The 26,684-nt window shown below is 43.4% G+C and overlaps 1 protein-coding gene across 3 annotated transcripts in view; it reads left to right on the top strand.

The window, feature by feature from the left end:
* Positions 1-26,684, top strand: part of SLC10A7 (solute carrier family 10 member 7) — a 205,498-nt gene that overhangs the window by 68,999 nt on the left and 109,815 nt on the right. For 2 of the 3 annotated variants that reach the window (XM_090036351.1, XM_090036350.1), the window contains exon 5: positions 1,561-1,599. The exons of the other annotated variant lie outside the window; for it this stretch is intronic. In XM_090036351.1, the coding sequence (XP_089892477.1) occupies positions 1,561-1,599 (39 nt within the window). The remainder of the gene's footprint in view (positions 1-1,560; positions 1,600-26,684) is intronic. 3 annotated transcript variants of the gene reach the window in all.

Here is a 26,684-nt window from a genome sequence, read left to right as displayed (position 1 = left end):
TTGATAAACCTGATTTTTTTTTTTTTTTAAATATGCTGATATTATGATCTGGAGGGTTTATAAACTGAAGGTGCCTGCAGGAATATATCCCATATTTATGCTGATCATATGCAGAGTTTGTTTGCTGCACAGATATTCTGTATCTCTTGTTATGTGAATATATCAGTCATAAGGTTTCGAGGGTAGGCTAAAAACCATGATTTAAGTTTAAACCTGTTGAAGAATTAGTGTAAGTTGGGAGCACACTCTTTCACCGTGCTCCCTGGCAGAAGAAACCATTTGGACTAGTGCCTCCTTGTTATGTTCAAAAGAGAAATGCTGATGAGGAAGAGGTGTTAAATATGTCGCTGTAGTTTACAACTGTCAACTATAATGTTTTATTTAGCTGTATCTATTCAGATGCTCCCTTTGCAACATGGAGTGCCATATGCCATTGTCCCTGTTAGTAAGCAAGTAAGCAAAGGTTTCTCAGTCTGCATTTGTTTTTGTGTTTGGGCCACTGAGGAGCTGCAGTCCAGTGCCATCTTTTATTGATAGGGCCAGCAGAAGAGGAATCTAATGAAATTATCAAAGCTTTGAATTAATTATGAACTTGAATAAGAAAGCTAAGCTCTCTAGAGCCAGGGATCTCATTACCCATTCACTCTCATTGCATCTTCTTATGGAGCAGAAGGCAGGTTCAGCTACAGCTCTTATTCTGGATTTGGACTTTATTCAAACTTGCTCAACTTGCTAGCATCCACTTGTTATTAATCTATGGCTGAACATGTCCATGGTGATTAATTTGACTCTGTAGATCTTCTTGTACATGGTAGGTCCCCCCAACCCCTGCTCCCTGTATAACTTGCCTTGTGGCTTTTTATCACTGAACTGGATGCCATACAAGACTTTGTATGCTTTCTTGGTAATTGGGGAAGCTTTTGAGACTTAAGTTTTTACTTAGATTCCTGGAATTAAGTAATTTAAAGTTAAGAGATTAATACTGCCATCTTATATTTCCTGGATATTTAGGTAAGCAAAAAGGCTTAATAAGGCATTATCAATTGTTTATTTACTCCTCTACAAAAATAGTAAGTTTTAGGAAATGCTTAAATATTTTGGCTATAGCATTAATTGTGTTTTTCTGCTTTTAATGCATTATTCCTACTTGAAATTCATTGTTCAATTTAAAGAAACTTCTGAGTCTGTCAGTTATTGATTGCTCATAATAATTATTCAGGTTTACTTGCCCAATTACTATGTAAAATTCTTAGTGAATTATAACAGAATCAGTGACAACTTTCCATGTGGTATGTTGGTGATTTGATTGGTACCCATTATAAGTTTGTAAATAGCCAAGCTTCTCTTTTTTCTTTTTTGTTTTGCTTGCTTTTCGCAACACATTATTTATAAGTTCATAAACTGGAACTCATCTGTCTTCATAAGCTGTGAGCCATTGGCAATTTTGTAAGCAGTGGCTAACTTTGCCTAGTGGGGAGGGAGTTGTATGTGTGTGTGGTTGGAGAACATGACGGGTTTTTTTCAGAGTACCATATAGTTCTCTCTCTCTTTTCTCTCCAGGCAGCTGCTATATTTAACTCAGCCTTTGGAAGTTTTTTGGTAAGTAATGCAATGTTTATGCTTAGTGCTGTAGTAACATTGTAATTTTGTATATTATGGGTTAGTGTTTAGCTAGTCATTTTGTTAAGTTGTGGTCGGTAACCTGTTTTACCTTAGTTTTTTATTAAATACTGTTTATTTATATTGTATCAGACTCTCAAGAAAATGAGTCTATAAATTATCTCTGATCAATGTAAATGAATAATTCTAAAATAATTTTTAATTGTTTTCCTTAATGAGTTAACACAATCTATTATTATGCAGATGTTTTAGATGTGTCAATATATTGATTTTTCTAATGAGGTCTATCAGATGATCATTATTTTCCATCAAGAGGCCATGGATTTTGAAAAGAAAACATGACCCAGCTGATCAGAGTAGAGATGCTAATTTACTCAGTGGCATGTCATTTGTTTAGCATATTTCACTGGCACTGAAGCCACTTCTACTCTGTCTCTAAGGAACATACTGAAATAGCTAGAAACAAGACGATCAATTCAGCTGAAAATGTAACTCTTTCTTTAAACATCTCTCACACACAATTTGTAGATACAGTGGTGTGTAAAATGTTAGACAATAAACTGCAAAGGAGGGCTTAAATCAGTTAAACTTATTTGTGAAAAAAGGAAAAACAGATCTTTAAATAATATGGTGTTTAGAGATGCAGAGAATTACAAATATAGATTATTTTCTATATATGCAAACAGTTGAGACCTTTTGGTTAGTTTTAAAAAAACCTTATAGTATGATTGCCTCTTCTCACTGATTTGACTTCTTGCCATGTGTACATGCCATAGAGAGATGTCAGAGTGATCATTCTTATGTTAACATACTCATAAAAAAAAGAAAAGCTGTTCAACAAATGAACTAATAATATGGTGCAGAATGGTTTTTAAGATCAAATTTATTGTAAAATGTTAAATTAAGAGATCAATTAATATATGCCAATATTCAGAAACCTACTTTCATGTTGCAGCTTGAAAATGTGACTTTTCATGGAGTAGCGTGTGTGTGTGTGTGTGTGTGTGTGTGTGTGTGTGTGTGTGTGTGTATATATATATATATATAATATGGCATCTAGTATATCACAGATAGAACAGTATGATAGAACTGTGTTGGCTCTTATCTGGTAAACGTACATGCACTTGTTCAATTTTGTACTCAGTGGACTCATGCAGAAGAGCGCAGACATTTCTTTCCCTTGAAGTGTGCAGCAGGTTACCCTGGGTGGGCTAGGGGAGGCTGGGGCCAGCAACTGTGCTGGCCCAGCAGCCTTACCTGGGGGCCTCAGGGAGCCAGGCTTTGGTTTTGGGCGGTGCACACTGCAGCCACATATACCACCTCACTTTTTTTTGGTGTGGGTTTTTTTGACCCTGGGATTCCCCCCCACCAAAGTAGCAATGTGGGGAACTCCTGCATATGTGGTGTGTGGTGCTGCAGAGGGGTCTGTGGTGCCACATACCGCATGTCCATGCTCATCTGGATGTGCCCGGTGTGGCTATTCTCATACATAATGTTAAGGGCATAGGGAAGTGTTTGTCAGGTAGGGTCCAGAATATGCATGTAAATTGCAGTTTTGTACTGAGTATATTGTTCTTTGTGGAGTTGTTTCTTATTTTTACCAGTGTAAGATCAGAATGTGGTCCATAATTTTTTTCTGTATAAAGTTAGGGTGATTATTCAGAAATCTAAATTTAGGGATGGAAAAGTAGCCAACTTCTCAAAAGTTAATGAAAACTACCAGCTGCTGTTGAGCACTCTTGCTTACAGCGGTGCTACATCTGGACTCCGGGTACCTAGAGATTTGCTGCTACTTTGCAACTCTTGACATCACATTGCATCTAAACTACAAGCACCACACACTGCTTCAAATATGCTTTTATGTATCCATATCAAAACATGGGGGGTTGTGCTCTGTAGTTGTGATGTGGGAAGGTTTGAATTAGACAATTTTCAGACATCTTTGGGTAAAGCTTGCATGTGCACTTTGGGGAATTGACCTGATGACCTGTGAAACCCCTTCCAATCTTGTGTTCCCATATACAGTTACACATTCTAAGGCATATTGGTATCTGTTTGTCAAAGATGAAGTCGAGTTCTGGAAGTGCATAAATAAAGCCCAGACCTGGCCCTGACCCTGCCAATGATGATAGAGTAATAGTAAAATATAATTATTTGCCCAGGAGCAAGTAATTTTCTGGTATTCAAACCTGCTTATTTGAATATCTATTTTGATTGGTGATCCTGTTTTATATTAATTAGATTCACAGGTTTTTTGGGGAGGTAGCTTTAAAACCCCCCCAAAAAACTAAAACCCAAGCCAACTTCTTCCAGCAACCCCCCCAAAAACATGTACTCTTAGAGATTGCCAGGCACCATGATATAAAGAATAATAGCATACATGTTATACTAAGTTTAATAATGTCCCAGGTCTAATTAAAACGCAGTGTTTTAAAGAACTAATTGTTACAGAAAACTGTTTTTATGTAGCTAGACTGGTAATAACTAATGATAGATGAATTCAATTTACATAAATTTCAGACCAAAAGAATATTTTAGAATCATGCCACAGAGGATTGCTTTAAGTTGAGAAGTTAATATCATTATCTCCTCCTCTCATTTAAACAGTTTGGTTTACAATAATTGTGGAGCATAATAAGTGATTTGAGTTTTCCCCCTTGATGGGGTTTTAATAAAATCTGATAGCATTTTAGTAATTCAGGGTGGATAGGTACCAGAGTGGTTGCTATTCTAAAGCATGCAAATGTATTGCAAGAACAGTGCCATTTAGTTCAACAGCATTGCTGGTAACTGTTCTCATATCTATAAGGAAAGGACATTTTTTTTTTCAACTAAAGAACTGGTGATTTACATTAAACATGGATTAGAATTTCAAACATCTTAACAGCCTAGCTCCTTATGCTATGTCCATCACCATGGTATCAGAACGCCTCTGTTTTATTTCTAAAGGTTGTGCCAATTAGACAAGAATAAATAATTGTTAATGTCCAAAATTAGACCATCAGCTATGATAGGAGCTCTGTTTTACTGGTGTTTTAAGCGAGAACTAATTATTATAAGCCTGCTTAAGGAATTCAATTTAAATTGAAATGGAAAGGATACAGTAAGTTTGTATGGAATTGTCTGTATCCAAATGGCAGTTTTCATAGTATTCAGTAAATTGCAAGGATTATATTCTGTGTTGGCTGTGGGGTGAGGTTTGTCAGAAGTATGACTGACCAAATTTGTGGTCAGAACATTTTGGTCAGTCTTTGTACCCAGTATAGAGAGAAGCTCGGTCTACTTTGAATTGGTAATGTGGCTGCTTGTGACTGTGTTGGAAGTTGCTGTGATGAAAAATTGTGTTTGTATTTTATGTTCTAATGGAGTTATTTTTCCCCTCTATATTAGCACTTTTTCAGATTTGTCTACTTGGGAGCTTCAACTTCCATATTGGCTCTAGCATTGCCTCTAGAAACTTGAAATCTATCTTGTCAGTTAAGTGTCACCTGTTCTTGAGATGGGTCTGTTCAAACCACAGCTAAATTTTGGCTGCTTTGGTTTTATCATCACAATATACTAACACATGCTTGAGAAAGGAGAGAAGGCTTGAAGATGAGTAGAGAGGCTAGCCTTGTAGTATGCTCTGTATTGTTAGGTTATATGCCAGATTGTTTTTATTCTCCTTTCCTACCTTTATTTTTCTTCTTCCTGAGCCAGTGAGCTAGAAAATCTGCAAAGTTTCTGATGTGAGGGTCTCCCCTGTCTCTGTCAGCAGTGGTCACTCTTCAGCAATGTGGGGTCATCAGCTCTAAGTTTCAAAGCAGTCATCCATTCTCCATTGACAAAAGAAACATGTCCAGGGATCTGGGTTTTCCATTTCCCACAGAAAAAGAGAGTAAAACCTGGATTTTTCCCCTTACCAGAGTAAAACATGGATTTCTCATTTTAGCAGAGAAACCCGTGGAATTTGCAGTTTTGCCATGAGCTTCCTGGAAGCTGGCAGAGTTCCTGCCTGCAGGTGGCTCAGAGGGAGTGGGAAGAGGGTGATTAGGCATGTACATGCACATGGCCTCAGGCAGCCTGGAGCGCAGCTCCTGCAGATAAGCTGGGGAGGGTGGGGTGGGAATTGAGGCCCCCATAGGGAGGGAAGGGGGGAGTTGGGCAGGCCTGGGACTAGGGCTGCTGCCCAGCTGGGCAGCACATGGGGCTTGGGGCCCAGGGCTGCAATGCTGATGGGGAGTGGGATGGGGCTGTGGACGGCTTGTTTGGGAGGTGGGGTGGGGCCAGCTCCCCAGTGCCACACGCAGTCCTGGGGGGCAGGAGGGACCCATGCCGCCAAGATCTATGTGTGAGGTGGGGCAGGGCAGGCTGCCTGCTGTGGGCTTGGGCTCCCGCCCTGCTACCCTTCCCCAGGGCCTCCACAGCCTGGCATGTGCGACCCGGCAGTGCAGGGAACAGCGGAACCACCCAGGGATCTCCTTGCTGTTGCAACTCCGCATTGCCCCAGCAGTGCATCTTCAGTGCACAGGGGCAGCAGGGGAAGTAGCGCGGGGTTGTGCTTGTCACTGCAGCCACGCACATGGAGGATGCATCACCAGGACAGCATGGAGCTCGCAGCGGTAAGCAGCTTTCCTGCGCAGCTGCGCTCTACCCTGCAGCTCTGGGTTACACCTGATGGGCTGCGGGAGCTCCACGCGAGGGCAGCAGGGCAGAAACCCGAGCCTGCAACAGGCAGCGTGCACCCACCCTGCCCCACACACAGATCTGGGGGGACACAGGTCCTCCCTGCCCTGGTGACATGTCTTCCATTTACAGGGCTGCAGTGAGCAGCACAACCCCGCACTGCTTTCCCCCATTGCCCCCATGCATAGAAGATGTATTGCCAGGTCAGTGTGAAACTTGTACGGCTCTGCTGTTCCCTGCAGTGCCAGGTTGCACTTGCTGGTCTGCGGAGTCCCCAAGGGAGGGCCGCAGGGTGGGAGCCCAAGCCCACAGTGGGCAGTCTATCCCCATCCCTGCCCTGTGCCGAGATCTTGAAGGTTGGGGGGGGGGTCTCCTCTGCTGTCCAGGAGTGCATGCAGCAGCATTGACCTGGCCCCCACACCTGATCCTGAAGCTGGCAGGCAGCAGATGGGGGGAGCTGGGCTCTGCGATCTGCTGTGCTGTAGCAGCCGTGGCCTTCTGCGTGGGGCAGGGGGCTGTGGACCCAAGTCTCTGGCAGCTGAGGACCCCTTCTGGCAGAGCTGGGGGTGGGGGGGCAGGAGACTGGGGGGAGTGAGGGGCACCAGCAGGTCTGTGAGGGGCCTTTTATTTTAATCATAAATTTGGGGATTTTTATCAAAGAATTTGAGATTTATTTTTTTATCAGGCAAATCCAGGATCCCTAATAATGTCTATAGCAATCTGAGAATTAAAACTTGGAATGTTAAGGGAATCCTAAAAGTTCTGGCTTGGAACTTTCAGGCCCCTATTTAAAAAAATAATAATTAAAAAATGTGTAAAATAGCCTGAAATGAAAGTCTTGGTTTAAACTCCTATTCCTCTGTCTTGGACTCCTCTAAAATCTGTCACAGCCAAAGGGAAAATGAGCGTATACGATATATTATACAATCCTCAATGAAATATGTTAGGTTGAGAGAGAGACCCCACTCAGATGTGTCATCATTGGAAAAATCTCCTTTGTTTAAATTAAACATACAGTTATGCTTGTTTCTGTGGCATGACTTAATTCTATGCCGCAAAGAGATGGTTTGTTCATATGGCTTGAAAATTTGAGAACACCTGCATGACTTTGTACTTAGAGAAGCAATTTAGCTTGTCAAATCAAGGCTCATGAGTTTATTTGGAATCGGGTATACAATTTAGACATATGCCGACATATCCAGAAGCTTTGTTAGTTAATAAAAATGTATGGAATTCTTATCTACTTGATTTTAGCAGGCATAATGATTTACACAGCCTGACAGGACTTATGCAGCAAGTAAATGCATTAGTCATAGTGTCCATTTTTCTTGCAAATTTGTGACATAGATTTAATTATGGGAATGACCAGCAACTTACAAATCTAATTTTGGTAGGCTGAGCCAACTTTTTTATTTTAATAACGATGGATTTTTTTAGCAATGATTTCATTACTATTTAAAGAAATCCAGCAGTGTGGAACTAACCAATTGACTGAATTCAGGATGTTTTACCAGATGCTCTGTGTGTGTGTGTGTGTGTGTGTGTTCTTTTATGTAAATTAGTTTTAAGATAAACATTTTCAACAGTGTCTCAACAACTGGAAAATAAAACTTGATTGTATAGCTCCCTCATCCCCCTTGTAAAAGTCTTCAGGAACTTTCACTGTTTGTGTTTACGAGAAGAGCTTGCCAGGAAGCCTGTTCACTATGGCTAGGGATAGAAGTTGCACATAAACTGGTTTCAGTGGTCAGAAACAGGTAACCTGTAACAGAATATAAATTCAGTGCACATAAACCAGTTTCAAAATGGCTGAAACTGTTTTACGATAAATCTGGTTGAGTGTAGTATCAGATTTAACTGATTTGGGTCAAACTGGTTTATGAAACTTCTGTCCCAGACCCCTTCCTAGTTTAAGTTAAATCACAGTCCCCCAGCATGCTTTCCAGCCCTGGGCTGGGCTGTAGTGCCTGCTCCAAAGAGCAGGGCTGGCGCTGCCTCTCTGCTCAATAGTTGTCAGCCAGCTCTCACTGCTCCTAGTGGGTGCGGGAAGCAAGTCCGGCTGGGGATGCAGCTCAGTCTGTGGGGGAGGGATTCCCCCACCCACCCAGCAAACCCTGGCTGGGGTCTGCGACTGGGGAGGGGGCGTTAAACACCCCTTCCCCCACTCAAATTTACTGCTGGCTGCAACTGTGGACTACAAATCCCAGCGGCACCTGAAAGCAGGAACAGGAAGTGATGAACAACCCTGCAGAGTCCTGCTGCTGTAATTTTGGACTGCAAATCCCAGAGACCTCAGGGGCAGCAGGAAAAGTAAGTGAGCACACAGCCAGAGAGCCATTCTCTAGTACTGGCTTCTGGCCTAAGCCACTGAGGCGTGTGGCTGCATTTCCTGATTCAAGGGTAAATGTCTGTTAAATTTAATCTTTTTATGTTTCAATTGAATCTGTGCAGTTTAGACTAACCTGCAAAGACTGAACCAATTCAGCCTTGGGCTTTTTGACTGCCTGTATGTAGCCTACAGGTGCTGAATTCTAAATTCAGTCGTGTTAATTTCAAAGTGGAACAACTGCTGTTACTTTCATACGTGCCACTGCACTCTCAGAACTCAGCTCTGCTTTCTCTGTGAAGCGGAATAATGGTGCTGCTGGATTGTGTTCTGAATTTGGTTCTGGTAGCTCACAAAATCCTTAAAAAGCTCATCCTGTTAATCAGCCACCTAATCCTCAAAAGGTGGGATTTTTCATTAGGGAGAGAAGGGCCTGTCTCTGTGGCAGAGAATCCTTGGACTACGTATTATGTAGAAGGCATACAAGGAAGTTAAATCTGCTTAGAAGCCATTTATGTCACATCTCTATCTCACCTATATTTTGAGGATTCAGTCCCCCACATTTATTATTATCTGCATATTGATTTTTGATACTTTGAGATAGAAGCTCAACATAATGAGGACATTGTCTGTTGCTCCAAACAATGTTATTTTATATGTGCAAAGTATTATTCTTAGTCGCCTATTATATATCTTAACTCCCAATTAACTCACCCCTTGAAATAGTGGCATAGGCAAGAATTATACAATGAATACAAGAAAAGAAACACCCTTGTGGCTACAGTGGGCCACAGGTGTTGCTAATTCAGTCACCTAGCTAAGAAATGGGAGAAAAAGGAAGAAGACGCATATCAGAGTAAAAGGAGGTGCACTCCTTTTCCCTCTAGTTTCATGATTGCTCAGGTTTGTCGTCTGGCACTGCTGGTTCCTCTGAAAGCAAAGATTCGAGCAGGAATAAGTAGTAAATGCTGTTTCACAAAAAGTTGCCTTACAGTTTGGGGGAAGATGTAGTGAAAATGAAAAAGGAGAAGAAATAGGCAACTAAACAAAAATCCATAGAGTTAAAGTACATGGGAGGGGTGGTGCAGGGGCAGAGAGAGGTAGCCAAAAGATAGAATGAGTTTGTTCTACCACCAGGAATGAAAGGGAGTGTTTATAAATGTATTAGAGATCAAAGTGGTATTGGAAATGCCTGTAAAACTTGAAGGGTATAACCTTTGTCACATAGCCTAGTAGTGCTCCCCCAGCTTGGTGCTCACCAGTTTGGGCATGAATACTTTTAAGCACCCTCTATCTGAGTGGCTACAGCACTGCTTGGCTTCTCTGACTTGCTTCCTGGGCAGAGGTTCTTTCTCTCTGCCATTTTTTCACAGAAGTAGGATCCAAGAGCCCAACTGCCTTAGGCAGCCCAGGGCCAGTGTTGATCCTCAGTCTCCCCATCAACTTGTGCATATTTTTTTCAGAGGTCCAACTTTGTGGGCATTGTGAGTTCATAACTCAGAATTTACTTCACATGGCTTTGTAAAATGCCCCTCCCCCAAAACCAGTCATTCTAAACTTCAGCTAGCAGATGATATGTAGATGCAGACAACAAAATAAATGTCTTTGTATATTTCTTAACCTCAGTTTGTCCATCACTCTCAAGCATTCCTTTGGTATAGGCCAGTGTCCCTCCTCCCTTACATAGCTTCTTTTCCAAATTATAGAGTCCTTCCTTGCATTTTATGTATCCAGTTTCTTTTTCTTTGGCCTGTTTCCCTGCTGTGAAAGTATGCCCTCTCTTCCTTTCCCTTGCCCACACTTCCTGGGAAGGTAGGAAACTCGACTTTTAATCACTCGTTATTTTTAGTTTTGGTTTCTTTTTTTCTTTTTTTCTTTTTAAGCATGGTAAATACAAAGAGGAAAATCCACTAAACACCTACAAAATAATGAAAAATCCACTGAATATCTACAAAATAATGAAAAATGAAGCTATTAACAATAGGTAACCATGGTTTATTTTTAAAAATCCTAATCCTGTAGATGGCTAATTTTTTGACAGGTCTACAGACTTAGTGGCTAAAGACACTAGGTGAAATGGGTTTTAATGAAGCACTTATACACCGCTTCACAAAATCTTATACTCGGAATGTGGCGTGGATAAGAAAGCTATCTCATATAGTGAAAACTAGCTGAAGAGCCATTATTAAGTTTTAACTTCTAAAATTTTTTTCTCCTAACTTCTCAAATTTATCAGATTGAATCTGTTTGCATTTAATTGCTCAACATTTTTCCAGGAAACATGCTCCACATTTTCTTATGAAAATGTAGTATATTTGTCAAAGGTGTATTATCTATTTCTTTTCTTCATATTTAATTTCAAGGTATTTCTGGCTTTGTTCAGGGCTTTTTGTTGGCCAGGATTTGGGGAAACAATTGCAGTTTGAAGAAATTTGCATGTGATTCACAATTTGATACATTAGATGTTGTTACCAAGTGTTGTACATATTTCAGACCTGTCTTTTTTTCTGTTTTATAAGGACTACTTATATTTTTTCTTAAAAAGTGGAAAAGAATAACTTTCCAAGACTTTTCTCTTTTTAGCCATAGTAAAGTTACAAAGAATGAGAACAGATTGTATTGCAGATAAGACCAAGATGTTCAACTCTGAGAATAATTTTAAACAAAAAGGGTTAACTACAGTAATATCACAGAGTAGATTTTCAAAAGTAGTTGGGCAAGTCCATTTTATTTATTTGAATCTGTAAGTATCTACAATAAAGAATAGCTGTAGAATGTTTTGTTTCAACAGGATGATAAATGTTGATTACATTCATTATTAAACAAGAATGTAAGTTATTTTGTAAGCTTCAAACCCAGGTATTTTACTAAGGCTTTAATGTAATGGCCCTTCCTAAGGAGAAGCCCAGATGTGGTTATGCCTTTGGAGTATCTTGCTCTCTGGTCTCTTCAAAGACTTGTGTTCCTTTTGGATAGGTTTTACAATCCCTTGATTCTAAGGTGAGCTTTTCTTCCCAAATTGGCACCAGTGTAGGGGAAGCCCCTCATCTTAGATTCAAGTACAGTGGGGAGTGGGGCAGGCAGCTGCTGCTTCTCTGAGTCTGGCCCTAAGCCCAGGTCAGGGCCAGTCAGACCCACAGCAGCTACCTGCCCCACCTCTGCTTGCTGCCTGCAGCCTCTGTCCCTCCTGTGCCCTTCCCTTCCATTACTGTCAGGTAAGTTTGGCTCCAGCTCAGGCTGGAATCCCCCCTGGGTATGGAGCACATGGAAACTCTGTCCCCTGCCTGGCCAATCAGCAGCACCAATGCTACTGCATCCCCTGCCCAGCTAGTCAGCAGTGCTGATGCTACTGCATTGCTGGCAGGGGCTGTGCTTTAATGTGCTGTGCTCTGGGGAAGGAATAGAGCCTGAACACTATCTAACAGGAAAGGCGGGGGGGAGTGGAGGGAAAGAGGCAGAGGCTCAGGGGAGTGGAGGGAAAGAGACTAGAGGAGAGAAGTAGAAGCTGTGGGTAGCTGCAAGTGGGGGGTGCAGGTGGAAGGAGGGGCATGAAGGCTGCAAGGGGAAGAAGTGGTGAGGGGTGGGGGCAGAGCACAAGGGAGCCACCTGCCTCCCTCCCTCCCCTTTCTCCCTGCTTTTCCTGCTGTAGCTGTTGGGGTGGGGATGAATTCAATACAGTCCTGCAATATTTAGATTCTATGTCTGGAAAATTGTAACAAATTTATACATTTTCCATATATAGAATCTAATAATTGGAGGGGTCCTCTTAAATTTAGGATAGTCTTAGATTTGAGTAAATATAGTATTTAATGGAATGGTTTTCTGTATCTTAAGGGCATGCCACCTGTTCAAGTTTATGGCTCCATATAAACAAGCCACAAGCACGTTACATATTTTTTGAGGAATATTTTTGTGGCTGGTTTTCCATTTAATGATGCTATAAATGTGTTGTATGTTGCTGCTTATGGCACAGTTAACATGTTAATTGTACCAAAAATGTAACATGTACCAGGGGTCTTAGTCAAAGGACCTTTGTTTGACATGGCAAGTGCTTCAGGATTCAGTACATTCTAGGTGAGGAGCCCACAAAAGCATCAGGTGTAGCAGTGCTTGAAAAGTAGCATCTGCATGAGAGGAACAAACATAGTAGTCATTTAAAACTAAAAGAAGTTCAAAGCAGTGGAGTAATAAGCAGCTACGGTGGTATAAATGGGCAGAAATGATAGATTTAGGTTGGGGTGGGAGAGGCCTTGGAAGCTGTGTAATTTGAGACCTAATTATTCCTTAGTTGTAGAGGTACACATGTGGTTATTTAAAAAAAAAAAAAGCATTGTAATGCATATGGGTCAATTAGCTTTGTTCTGTCCTATCTGGAGATTTCTCCAAGACTGTTGTAAGAAATAAACAGTTGGTTTGTGTACATGTGAAGTTATGTTACCTGTACTGCTTGTTAAAAATGGTGGGTATTTTCTGCAAAAAAAATCTGTGAGAAATGGGTAGTTTTTGTCCATGTTTCATTAATTATTTCTTCGCTTAAAGGAAATGTAATATTTAATTTAGAACCTATAATTTGTTAAATTTAAATGTAAAGGAAAAAATATGTTTTTGACTTTTCCCAATTTTCTCTCTTTGCACAAGAAAAGTGGAGACAACAAAGGGAGAAAGCTCTAGAAACCTCTAACTTTTTAATTTTGAATTGAAAGAATGGAAATGTCTTTGAATATTTTAACTCTTTGGCTTGATGTCATTGGAGTAAGGAACAGCATCATCTCATATCTGTCTTGTTTTAAAAGATAGACCTCTATTTGGAAGAACTGATTAGGCATGCGCAGTGCTGAATCTGTCATGGATTCAGACTTCAGCACACCGTAGCAGATAAATTCTAGAAATCCAAGATTTAAATGTATGCATCTATAATGACAGTCCGATGATGCTGACATCTGACACCATGTCATTTATTTATATGTTAATCTTCTATCTTATATTGAATATTTGGAGCAAAAGCACAGGTATGTATTAAGCTTCTTTGATATCGTTTTGGAACAAATTTAAGTGGTATGTTGTCTAAGTCCAAGTCCATTTCTTGTTTTGATGGTTTATCTTTTATCTGTCATGCTACTGCCTATTTAAAACTCAGAAGTCCCTAGGGGGTAGAAGGAAAAAGGACATCATTGTTACTATAAACAGGCTTAGCTGCAAGCCTTTCACCTTGCTGTCAAGGTGACAAGTGTTTGTCTTTATGGAAACACTGGAGGTTAAATCAGAACCTTCTCCAAAGTCCTTAACCAAACTAGCAATCAAGAGGTTTTTTCCTAAAACTGGAACGTCTTTTAAAAATTTCTATTACTTATTACTGCTGACCTTTTAAAAAAGGCAATCTTAGGGAAGCATGAGGAGACTTAAAAGGAAATTATTATTATAGATTTAGCCTGTGATGGTTTAGTAACTTTTCTGAAGGGTGGATACCTGTGAGGTTACTGAGATGTTCCCCCCCACTTTTTTCTTTCCTGACGTACTTTCACAGAGTCCAAACAACTTATAACTTTCAAACTTCCATGACATATTTGGAAACATCAGTTATAGTAAGGGATAAGAGAAAATGTCTTGATTAATGAGTCTGGCATAATTTGAGCTCTGCCAGTGGTGCTACAGTAAGAACCTGGAACAGGTTTTTTAAATATATTTGTAAAAAGTGAACTCATAGAGCTTTTGCATCTTCACTAGTCTGGAGGTTCAGGTTCATTCTTCATGGAAATTGTATGCCATCTTGCTGCCATAACTGGGCCCATGGTAGTAAAGCATATACCATTCACTTGCTCCCACACTGTGTTCACCATATCTCAGGAATGAGGCACTATAGCCGTCAGGGTGGTGCTGACAGCATGTCGTTAAGCACAGCCCAAAATGCAGTGCTTTTCTGTTTTATTCTCCACTCTTTTTTTGGTTTTCTACCATTTGAGGTTGTTGCTTAGAGTGTCTTCCACATTCATCCAGCTAGTGGTAGAAGCATATGCTGTAAGATTTTGTTGAGATTGACCTTTTGAGAATTCCTTTTCAGTATTGTTGTGTGTTTCTTCTAACATCCAACTATGTGCTTAGGAGGGCCTCACAAAATTAAGCGCGGACAGACACCTTTGCTGTCCTGAACCAAATTAGACATGGCCCAGAAAAAAGGCTATATATGTGGGGAGAGGGGGGCAGAAGTACAAGCAATAGCTGTTTCCTGCTAAAGCTTTTACACATCTTGGTTTCATAGTTTCATAGTTTCATAGTAGCTAGAGTCGGAAGGGACCTAGGTAGATCATCTAGTCCGACCCCCTGCCTTAGCAGGAAAGAGCACCGGGGTCAGATGACCCCGGCAAGGTGCTCATCTAACTTCCTTTTAAAAATCCCCAGGCTAGGAGCCTGCACCACTTCCCCTGGAAGCTGGTTCCAGGCCCTAGCCGCCCTGACTGTGAAGTAGCGCCTCCTAATATCTAATCTAAACTTACCCTCCGCCAGTTTGTGACCGTTATTCCTGGTCACTCCTGGCAGCGCACGGGGGAACAGGGACTCCCCCAATACCTGCTGATCCCCCCTGACCAGTTTGTAGCAGGCCACAAGGTCCCCCCTTAGCCTTCTCTTGTGGAGGCTAAACAGGTTCAGGTCCCGTAGCCTATCCTCATAAGGCCTGCCCTGCTGCCCCCTGATCATACGAGTGGCCCTCCTCTGAACTCTTTCCATATTGTCCACGTCCCTCTTGAAGTGTGGCGCCCAGAACTGGACGCAGTACTCCAGCTGCGGCCTGACCAGTGCCGCATAGAGGGGGAGGATCACCTCCCTGGACCTGCTCGAGATGCATCTGTGGATGCATGATAGGGTACGATTGGCCTTCTTGACTGCCTCCCCACACTGCCGGCCCATGTTCATCGTGGAGTCAATGACGACTCCAAGATCCTTTTCCGTCTCCGTGCTGGCAAGAGGAGAGTTCCCCAACCTGTAAGTGTGGTGCCGGTTCTTCCTCCCCATGTGCAACACCTTGCACTTATCAGTGTTAAACCCCATCTTATTCTCATCCGCCCACCGTTGCAACCTGTCAAGGTCAGCTTGTAGCCTATTGCACCCTTCTAGTGCACCCACATCCCCCCACATCTTAGTGTCATCAGCAAACTTGAACAGGGTGCTTTCTACCCCCTCATCCAAGTCACTGATGAAGATGTTGAACAGTGCAGGCCCGAGGACCGAGCCCTGCGGAACCCCACTGCCCACATCCTTCCAGGTCGAGAAGAACCCATCCACTACCACCCTCTGGGTGCGGCCCTCCAACCAGTTGGCGACCCATTTGACCGTGTGGGCATCGACACCACAGTCTCCCAGCTTTTTGATGAGGACAGGGTGAGAGACAGTGTCGAAAGCCTTCCGGAAGTCCAAAAAGACTACATCCACAACAACCCCTGCGTCTAATGATTTGGTGACCTGATCGTAAAAGGCCACCAGGTTGGTCTGACAAGACCTGCCACTGATAAACCCATGTTGGTTGCCCCTGAGCATGCATTCCCCCGCAAGGCCCTCCTGGATGTGTGCCAGGATAATTTTTTCAAAGAGCTTACCCGGGATTGAGGTCAGACTAACTGGCCTGTAATTTCCCGGGTCCTCTTTTTTTCCCTTTTTGAAGATAGGGACCACATTGGCCCTCTTCCAGTCCTCCAGCACCTCGCCAGAGCACCACGAGTGCTCATAGAGCCGTGCCAGGGGTCCCGCAATGACCTCAGCCAGTTCCTGTAGAACCCTAGGGTGAAGATCGTCCGGACCAGCGGACTTGAACACGTCCAGCTTCTCCAGAAGTACCCTAACTAACTCCTCGCTAACCCTTGGCCCAGGCGTGTCTCTCTCGGGGCCCGAGGGGGGCCCAGCAGGGAGGTGGCTGAACTGGTCCCTACTTAGGAAGACAGAGGCAAAGAAATCGTTAAATATGTTAGCTTTGTCATCTGGCGTGATGACTAAGTTGCCCATCGTGTCCTGCAGGGGCCCCACATTACCCGGGACCCTCTTTTTACCCCCTATGTATTTGAAGAAGGACTTCTTATTGTCCTTAATCCGGGAAGCTAGTCCTATCTCCAACTCTGCCTTGGCCCTCCTGACTGCCCCCCTACATCCTCGGGCGACTATAACATAGTCCTTCTTGGCGATGACCCCATCTCTCCATTGGGTATATGCCTCCCTTTTAGCAAGGAGACATTCCCGGATGCTCTTAGTGAGCCATGGGGGTTTATGTGCCCTCCTGCTCCCTTTGACCCTTGTTGGGATTACCTCCCTTTGGGCATGGAGGATCGTCTCCTTAAGGAGCAACCACTCACCTTCGACATCTGATTCCCTTCCCCTCTGGGTCCTCAGCGCTTCCCCAACTATCCTCCTTAGCTTGTTGAAGTCAGCCCTCCTAAAGTCTAGGGCTGTTGCCTTGCTGCAGCCCTTTGCCACCTTACGCTGGATGGTGAATTCCAGCAAGCGATGATCACTGTCTCCCAGGTGGCCCATCACCCGCAGCCCCCTCACCAGGTCATCACCCGTGGCCAGCACTAGGTCCAACAAGGCGTCTCCCCTGGTGGGACTGTGCACCTCCTGGGTTAGATGGAGGTCCTGTAGTCTGGCTAAGAACCGACGTGAGCGATCAGACTTGGCTGACTGCTCCTCCCAGCAGATGTCTGGGAAGTTCAGGTCCCCCATGATGACCACATCCTTAGCCCTCACTGCCTCTGTAAGCTGACCTAAGAATTCCAGGTCGAGCTCTTCTCCCTGGTTGGGAGGTCTATAGTAGACTCCCACCGTTAAGTCTCTCTCCCCTGGACTGCCTTTTACTCTAACCCAGAGCACCTCAGAGTGCCCCCCCTCTACCCCCATGCTAATTAACGAGGAAGTATATTCCTCCTTGATGTAGAGTGCTACTCCTCCACCTTTCCTTCCTATCCTGTCCTTCCTGTATAGCCTATAGCCCTTGACACTCACCGCCCAGTCATGCGATGAGTCCCACCACGTCAGGGACGTTGGTGGAGTCAGGGATTTAACATTTTTTTGCTGTTCTTTTGTTTCTCAACCCTCATTCAAGCATTTGTGGTTGTTGAGACAAATAGCTCACGTTTTCAGAAAGGATGTGAATTACGTGAGAGTAGGAGAGATGTTATAATGACCTTGGGGAGAGGGTTCCATGTACAGCAGCCACAAAGAAGGAAGTACAATGGTGAGCCCAGGAGAAAGGAACAAAAGGGGGTGGGGAAGAACCATCAGAGTGACTTGGTCATGGCGATGTGACCACCTCCTCCTTGTCTCTGCATGTGCCAAAAGCCTGGTTAGGCAATGTGGCCAGGTTAGAGCAGCCACATATACATGTCACAAAGCATGCCTGAGTTGGAAAATATGAGACTGGTTTTGGGCTTCTGCTTAGGGCTGCTTTAGGACCAGCTATACCGCCTAATTTTTAGGTTTTGGCAAGTACTGAGCAGGTATAAGTGGGCACAGTGTGCTCAGTGATACTCCCAGGGGTAGATGCACCCTAAGTTTGCTGCAGTAATCTTAGATGATTTTTATATCCATGCAAAAATCCTTTTGATGAAAGCTTGTTTATAATATCATCTAACTTATACCCATAAAAATACTTCTTTAGGTTATCTGGTCCTTATCACAATAATAGGAAGTAATTCTAGGGTATATACTAATGAGTCATTGGTAAACTTGTTGGTGTTTAAGTCATTCTGCTTTTGTCTGCCTGCCTCCCATTGCACCTGAGGCATGCAGTAATGGCCCATTAATGCACACCCTGTCGTGCCTCATTGCTTAATTGCACTGTAGTTTATTTTCAGCATTTTTGCTACTGTATGTAAAATTAATGTTAACTTTTTGAAGGGAAAATATATTACATAAGATTAGATAACATTAATAATGAGGAAGGCAGAGCTTAAAAAAACCTTTTAATAAAATGGAATTTCAAATATACGAACATGTCTTTCAAGAAATGATCAAAAAATCATGTGAATAGTTTCATATCCTTTTTATAGCTAAATAATTATCTGCCATCATATAATTTTTTGTTGGATGGACAGTGTAAAGATGAAAGAAGATTTTACAGATAACATTGCACTTCACAGCTGACTGAAGCAGGTGTTAGAAATGCAGATTAAGTGTATTGACTAAAGACTATACAAATTTGAAGTGAAAATGCCATTGGTCTGCTTGGAGTGCGCTGCACGTGTGAAGTTTCAGATACTTAAATTATTAATTTTATTGTGTGAGATAGTTCAGCAGTTAGGGAAAAGGTGCCTTTACATTAAACTGTTTTTCCTTATCCCTTTTATCTGCATTTGACAACAAGCAAGCAGACTTTACTGTTAGTTTTTAAGTTTTATTCCATCCAGGTAATATACATGATGACAAGATGCATATAAATGTTCGCACATGAATTGTGTGAACATACACTATATGTTGTTCAAAGATGCAGCATAAATAGGGTATGTGTCTGTGTATGTAAAAAATCTCTATGAATGAAGTGGTCTGTATTTTAGTAGAGTTAAGCGTGAGTCACAAAAAGTTGGGAATTTCAGTTAAGAGAGAGAGAGTCAATTCCTCAGTATGCTTTTGTGAAAATGGTACAAGGTTTAATGAGTTGTTTAATCCTGGACATATAGTGCCATCACTAAGCTCCATGCTTTCCTTTCTCCCCTACCTTGTCTGACCAAGAAGGGAAAGAGGACTTGAGGCCTCTTAAAGAGTAATGTACTTCTGCCACATCCTTATGGCCTTATGGAAGGGGGCTCTATTGTTCTGGCCAATCAAACTTTTTAGCTCACGCACACCCAAAGGGAAGGCTTCTGGAGCCTTTCCCTCTTTTCAGGAGTATTGTGCTTTGCCAAGAGAAAAGCTCCCCCTGGTCTCCACCTCGCCCTCACCTTGGATATTAGATTAGGGATGGGGTTTTTGTGGCTACATTGTGGCATGATGCTTGTCACCTTTTGGGAAGTGGGCAGGAACTTTTCCTTGCTGCCGAATTGGCGAAGGAATAGTGAGGATTTCTTGTGGCAGGTTGCACTGTGCTTTAAAATTTAGGCTATAATCTACAATTAATTTAGTCTCAATTTGGCAGGTGTCAAGTGCACATATATGATTTATCAGTGGTCTGCTTCCCCAACAAGCAAGGATTAGGAAGAGGTATCTTCTAAAGAAGTTGGAGATAGGGATTTGGACTCCCTCGTCCTCCCCCCTCCCCCCCCGTCTACCCACTAACCCCCACATAAGAGGAGGATTTAGGGTCCCAGCACTAGAGTAGAGCTTTTGGGTAGGTGCCTTTCACTGGCTAAAACAAAGATGGCATTTTGACAACAGCAATAACTGGAATGGAAAGGAAAGACAACCTGTGTAGAGAGAGTTACGGTCAGATCATTCCCAAATGCACAACTCGATAGAGATGCAGATTAATTATATGACAGTTGTTTGACTTATGTTTTTTTGTGTTTAAACAGAAACCAAACTTTGGTAACTTCTCTCAGTGGTGCTGAAAAGAAGCATCGTGGCAGGGATTTAACTTAGACTTGAGAAGCATGTATTTTTTCTGATAACCTCAGAAACATCTTATTTGGTTTTTTAGGGTTTCAGACGGATCAGGGCTTCCTGTTTGAATTTGATGAGGACCTGTGGTGATGCTAGGGACGCTAGGGTGATATTCACAATAGTCACTGTGTTTGAGCTGCTTTGCTTTTATTTATTTATTTATATCGATCTATATTATATATATCTATAAATATGTGTGTGTATACATGCATATGAGTGTGTGTGTGTAAATAAAATAAATTGATGGTTTGCACATTAGTCAAATCACAACCCAGACAGAAGCAAAACTCAAAGGATTTAATGCCTTCAGGTTGGATAGATCAGAAAATCATCATGTCAAAATTCTTTCATGAATTCATAGGTCCAATAGTAAGTATTTTTAATAATACTTTCAAGTTGGGGATAGTACCAAATGATTGGTGATTTAGCAAAGGTAGTATCAACCATATTTTCTTGATTATAAGACTAGGCATTTCCCCTTATTTAACACTGGGGGAGAAAAAGGCCCTCCTTCTGGAATCATGTATGAGGTTGCAGGGGGGTTGGGATCAGGCGACTTCTGCTGCTTAGGTCTAAGCTCTGGCTCCGCCCCGACCCTGGAGCTGCCTGCTCCCCTCCCACCACCTCTGCATTCCCTACCTCTCCTCACCACCACTCTGTGCCATTGCTATGGGGTTAGGTTGGGGCAAAAGCTCCAGACGGTCCCAGGCTGGAGTGGGGACAGAGCCTGCTGGTGCTGGAGCAGGAGTAACCAGTTGAGAGTTGAGGGAAGGGGCAGCAGGGACACAAATTTTCATGAGGAGGGTAGTAAAGGGCTGAAAGAGGTTACTTGGAGGAGTTGTAGAATTTCCATCCTTGAAAGTTTTTAAGACTTAGCTGGACAAAGCCTTGGCTGGGATGATTGAGTTGGGGTGGGCCTGCTTAGAGCAGGGCGTTGGGCTAGAGGACCTCAGAAGGTCCCTTCCAACCCTATTTTTTGATTTCTGTGTCTCTTGACTCAAATGAAGGGCACTACAGTCTCTTTACCATACCCATCTCTATTTCATCTCCCTTTCCAGTCAGCTGTTTTGTTTTGTCTAGAAAACATCCCTCCAGTGGCTGATGGAGAATTTTGAAGCACTTTCTTCAGTACCTCCTAAACAAAGCTCTAGTTTAAACACATCCTGTAGATTGGTGTAAAAAAGCAATGTGGGACTATCCAGGGCTATTCTCTCTCCCCCATCCAACTGTATGCATCTACTTTTCAAACTACTTGCCCAAGCCATTTCCTTTAAAGATCCTGTGAATTAAAATGTTTGCTTCAATTCCTGGATTCAGGTGCATACAGAGACTTAAGCCCATATACACAATCTTTAGAAATTCTGGCTCATAATTTTGCCCATAATTTAAAAATAAAGCCTATAGTATAAAATAACTTTGCAAATATATTTTGCTTTTCACTGAACTAAATTTGATTTTAGTCTTTGTCACACAGGCTCCTTCAAAAACACATTGCTATGTAACATATTACAAGTGATATTGGAAATGCTACTAAATTGTGTTCAGAATAATATAATTTGAAAATGCATTTATTTAACTTTCATTTTAACACTTTAGGGAGGAAACATTTTATGTACTTAGAGTATTATATCTTGTATTCTTATGCTGTACTGAAGAAAGATTTCAAGATTTTGAGTCAAATTAAGTTCTGGCAGAAGTGAATTTTTTTTTTTTTTACCTGAAATTGGCCATTTCTTTGAATCCGTTCCTTAACCTACTAGGGTTTTGCATTTGGAAAGGAATAAATTATTTCTTGGGGGAAATTAAAAGCTGTCTGCAGAATATTCTGGAATCCAAAATTATGCCAGATTCACTCTTGTTGGCTATTTCAGAGTGTGAGAGCTGACTAATGTTGGTCAAGCAAAAAGAAGTTGGCTTCTGTGACAAAGAAGAAAGAGTGGCATGTACAGAAAATAATGAATATATGGCAAGACATTTTAAGCAGAGAGGCCATTGCCCGGTCCTGTTGGAGAGTGCTATATATGAAATCATGGAATAGCTCTTTACCAGGACAGCTGCTTCAGTCATAGTTCCTTCAGGATCCAGTTTCCATAATAGAATAGAGCAAGGAGGAGAAAGTTAGAGCCCAAGGGAAAAGAGACAGGCCAGTTCTGGTGAGCTGTCAAGGGCCTCAAGGGTAGCTCTGCCCCTTGACAGGAGCTCCGCCTCCTGGTTGCCATCTTGCGAACTGAAGTCCTGCCTCTTAACCCCTGACCTTTGCCGCTGGAAGTCCCTCCCCTTGCCTTGGAGGTACTCCTTTTAGGAAGGGGGTTTGCCATTTTAGAACCAGAAAAAAAACAAATTATATGCTAAAAATCAAACATGCACAATAACATATTTTAATTTTATTTTTAAAAGATATGTTTGTCCTGATTTGTGTGTGTTAATATCGTGTAAATAAAGGTGATTGCATAATTACTCAAAATAAAGTCTTGCTCTTATATACTGCAGGGGGTCAAGGGGTATGGGGTTTGTGGGGGGCTGTTGGTGTATATCAGGTATGAGGGATAGTGTGGGGGTATACGTGGATGAGGGTGGGAGGGTATGGGGGGGCCTGTGGGGTGTTTGTGGGGATGTGTGGGTGGGTATGGAGTGGGTGGGTGTATGTGTGTAGTGGGGTGTATGCAGGTGCAAGTGAGTAGGGCTTCCCCCAGAGGCCTGCAGATGTGGGGGGTAGCATGTGGAAAGGGGTGTGATGGGTGTGGGTGGGGACAGTGTTTGTGGGGTGTGTGATTGTGTGTAAGAGTATGTGTTTTGGGATTTGCAAGGGAAGGGTGGGTTTGTGGGTATGGTAGGGTATGCATGGGAGCCCCCCATATTTCCTCCTGAGTTGGTCAGCACCTGCTGTGCAACAACCTGGAGCCTGTGCGCCCTGCAGCACCTCCCCGCCACTGCCAGCAGCATGCAGCCCCTGTCCTGCCTTGCGCCTGCTCTGGACACACTCTGGCAGGACCAGATCAGTTTGGCATGTGCAGAGCCCTAATTCGGCCCCTATGCCTGCTCCATACCACCTGCCTATGGCATGTCTTGCCACCCCCTGGGCATGTAGCGGGGCTGGGGTGGTTCCACACTGGACTGCCTTTTTAAGCAGCCCAGGTGGCAGCAGCCATTGGCCCTAGCCCCGTAGTACTAGCGGGGATCCGCATGCAGCCCTGACCTGCCCGGCACCTACTGCAAACTCACCTGTTCCACAGGTGCCAAACAGCTGCACCTACTGCAAACTCACCTGTTCCACAGCTGCCAAACAGCTGCATCAACAGCAGTGCCAGTGGGGCAGAAGTGTGCTCGGTGTGGGGGAAAACCATCTCCTCCCCCACTCTACTGCCCAGTGCTTCCTGCAGCTCCACCGCTGTCACCACCATCTCCGGGCTGCAAAGTGGGGCAGCACAGAGGAGCTGCAGGGCAGCCTAGCATGAGCTCTGTGCAGCTGCTGCAGGAAGCAATGGGCAGTGATGAGGAGGAGGAACTGCTTTCCCCCCACAATGAGCACACTTCTGCTCCACTGGCACACTGTTGCTCTTCTGTTCAGCTAAACAGCTGCAGTCTACAGCAGGCGTAGGGCAGGCCCACAGCAGGCGCGGGTCCCCGCTTGTACTGCCGGGTGGGGGCCAAGGGTGGTAGCAGCTGGAATGAGCTGCCATTGTCTAGGCTGCTTAGAAAGGTAGTCCTGCTGCAAAGCCACTCCAGCCCCGCTGTGTGCCCAAGGGGCAGCAGGATGCATCACGGCTGGATGGTGCCTGAGCCAGGCAGGATCAAGGGACCCACCAGAGGTTTGGACAAAGCCCCTCCATGTGCCAGATCCAGCCTGTGGGCCATATTTTGCACACCCCTGGTATTCAGGGATGTGTCCTTTGTTTTGTCCATTTTGTTGGGAATTTTTGTTTTGAGTGAACCTCCAAGGACATATGGGACACATCTTGATAAATGGTACTTTATGGCAGCTCACTGTTCACTGAATAAGCAAGCTTGATTTGGAAGAGAAGCTTTTCCCCCCTTTGTTAGGTGTTATGTAGTTTGTCAAAACAACTGGGTTTTACCATGATCCACCAAAAGCAGCAGCCTGTTGTCCATTGTAATGCAAAAAGCAGCAACAGAGTTGAAAACCTGGCTTAGTTGCATCGCTGGCACCCTTCTCTCATGCTGCCATCATACAAGTGTCCTTTCCATTGGAAATAACAGTATAGTTTAGACTTGCTAGAGCAAATTGCGCTATACTATTATGCTTTGCTTCTGCTGCGCTGCAAGCAATATGTGCCCAAATCCCTGCCCCAGGTTTGCTAGTGGGCAGGCAATATGCAGCTGTTTAAACGGTTACTTGAAATTTGAAATCGCTATAAATGTCAAAATTCATGTGTGTCAAGATTAATTTGACTAAATAAATCCCAAACACTTATCCATTCTCACTGCTGCCCATGTACTCCCGCCCACAGGCATCCAGGCTAGCTGTATTGCTCTCATATATCTATTAACCAGTGCTGAGACCTTCATTTGTGTTTCTTGACCATGACAGGCACTAAGATGGTGGGAAGAGGGAAGTGACAACACCCCCTTGTCTTGGATATGAGTACAAGTCTGCTGCAAGTCTGACTTCAGCCTTGACCTGGGCATGGGCTTCAAGTTGAAGCCATAGCCACTGCCCCCACTCCCTGCAGCCACACTGCCACTTATCCTCCATGATGGCTACAACTCTGGCTTTGACCCCCATTCTAGCCTGGGCCACAGAGCATGTGGTTGCTCTGGCCCCTGCCTGGCCATATAGCAGCAGTGACAGCAATTCCAGGTTGTGGTGAGGGGGGTGAATTTAATTATATTCTATATATGGAGAATTATAACAATTTTTTAATAAATTTTCCATATATAGAATCTCATTATTGGGGCATTGTCTTAAATTTTAAATCATCTTGGATTCGGGTAAATACAATACATTTCTTACAATGGTTGGCGAGTCTTAGGAAGCCACATATAATTCCTTGCCACCAGGTTGCTTGATATATTCATAAGATGCCTGATGCATTTAATGCTGTAGTCCAGAGGATAATGGTAAAAATTCACTGTGGCCTATAAGATGTATCTAGCACTTCCAGTGAGTTTTAAATATAGCCACTATTCATTTCATCCAGTTTTAGTTCTTGTTTCCAGAACCGAAATGCAGCGGTCAGTGCCCAAAGCCATCAGAATCCCATTTTGCAATTTGTAAACTAGTCGGCATATGAATTCGTGTTATCACTTTCATTTGTTTATCATCGTTGCTGTCCCTTTGTTAGTAGGGGTGTGCAAAACAGGCCGTATTCAATTCGGATTTGGATTCAGCCCGAATCAGGGACAGCGATTCAATTTGTTGATTTAGATCACTGTCCCCAATTCGATTCAGCGGAATCCGAATCTGAAGATTTGATGCCGATTCAGAGAATCAGAGATTTGGCCATAGACACAGCTTTAACTGTCTTTTTCTATGTACCTCAAGGTACTAGGCACAGCTTGTGAATGCTGCGATGCTGGGGTGGATGGAGTGTCCCACAGGAGGGGCCCCCCACATGCTTTCGGGTCTGCCACTGAGTGTGCTGGCGCTCCCCCCTGCCCCAGCACCCTCCCAGCTCAGCAGTTGACTGTGGGGGGGACCCCGGGTGCTCCCCCAGACCCAGGAGTCATCAGTCATTGAGCCAGGGGTGGCATGGGAGGGCCCCGCGCGCACTCCCTAGCAGACCCAGAAGTGGACCAGAAGTGGGGAGCCTCCCCTTCCCCCCCCCCAACTCCTGTAGGGTGCTCCATCTGCCCCAGCATCGCAGCATTCACAAACTGCCTGGTACCTTGAGGTATGTAGAAAAACCATTTAAACCTGTGCCTATATCTGAATTGCCATATCTTTTTTAATTGATTGAGAGGGTTCCAGTTCGATTCGGAGAAATTAAAGGTCTTCTGATTCGATTCAGATTCCGAGTTTCGGCCACTGAATCAAGCTGAATCTCCACTGAATCGAATCGGGGACTGAAGCTTCGCACAGCCGTATCACACAACAAACTAAGAACAGCGTTATAATAGCATTTGAACAGATGAAATAAAACTTAATGTTTAAAATGTGTGCAGCTCTCTCTAAGTATTGTCTGATTTATTTAAGTACAGAGTTTAATAAAATGCAAATATTTTTTATCCTCCTTTTTTTGCTTAACTGGCTTTTGGGTGCCACAAGCAGAACCCCTTAGACCTTATGTGGCACTTCCTCAGCTTTCACAGTAAGAATGCATGGTCAGCTGGCTTATTCACACAGGTCAGTGAGCTGAAAGAATAGATCAGCAGTCACTTACTCTGCCAGGCCCCAGGGAGGTGAAGCAGAATGCTAATGATGCCATCCCTCCTTGCTTATACAGATCTGGGAGAATGGGAACCACTAGTGCCTACTGTGCCTTGTGAAAAACAACCCCTCAGATACTAGTATATAGAGCTCTGTTTTGTTTACGGCATT

This window comes from Crocodylus siamensis, chromosome 2 (assembly GCF_052110815.1).
Source record: "Crocodylus siamensis isolate JL-2025a chromosome 2, ASM5211081v1, whole genome shotgun sequence".
NCBI classification, from domain to species: Eukaryota; Metazoa; Chordata; order Crocodylia; family Crocodylidae; genus Crocodylus; species Crocodylus siamensis.
Note: the sequence above shows the minus strand (reverse complement) of the source record. Positions and strands in the feature narration are given on the sequence as shown.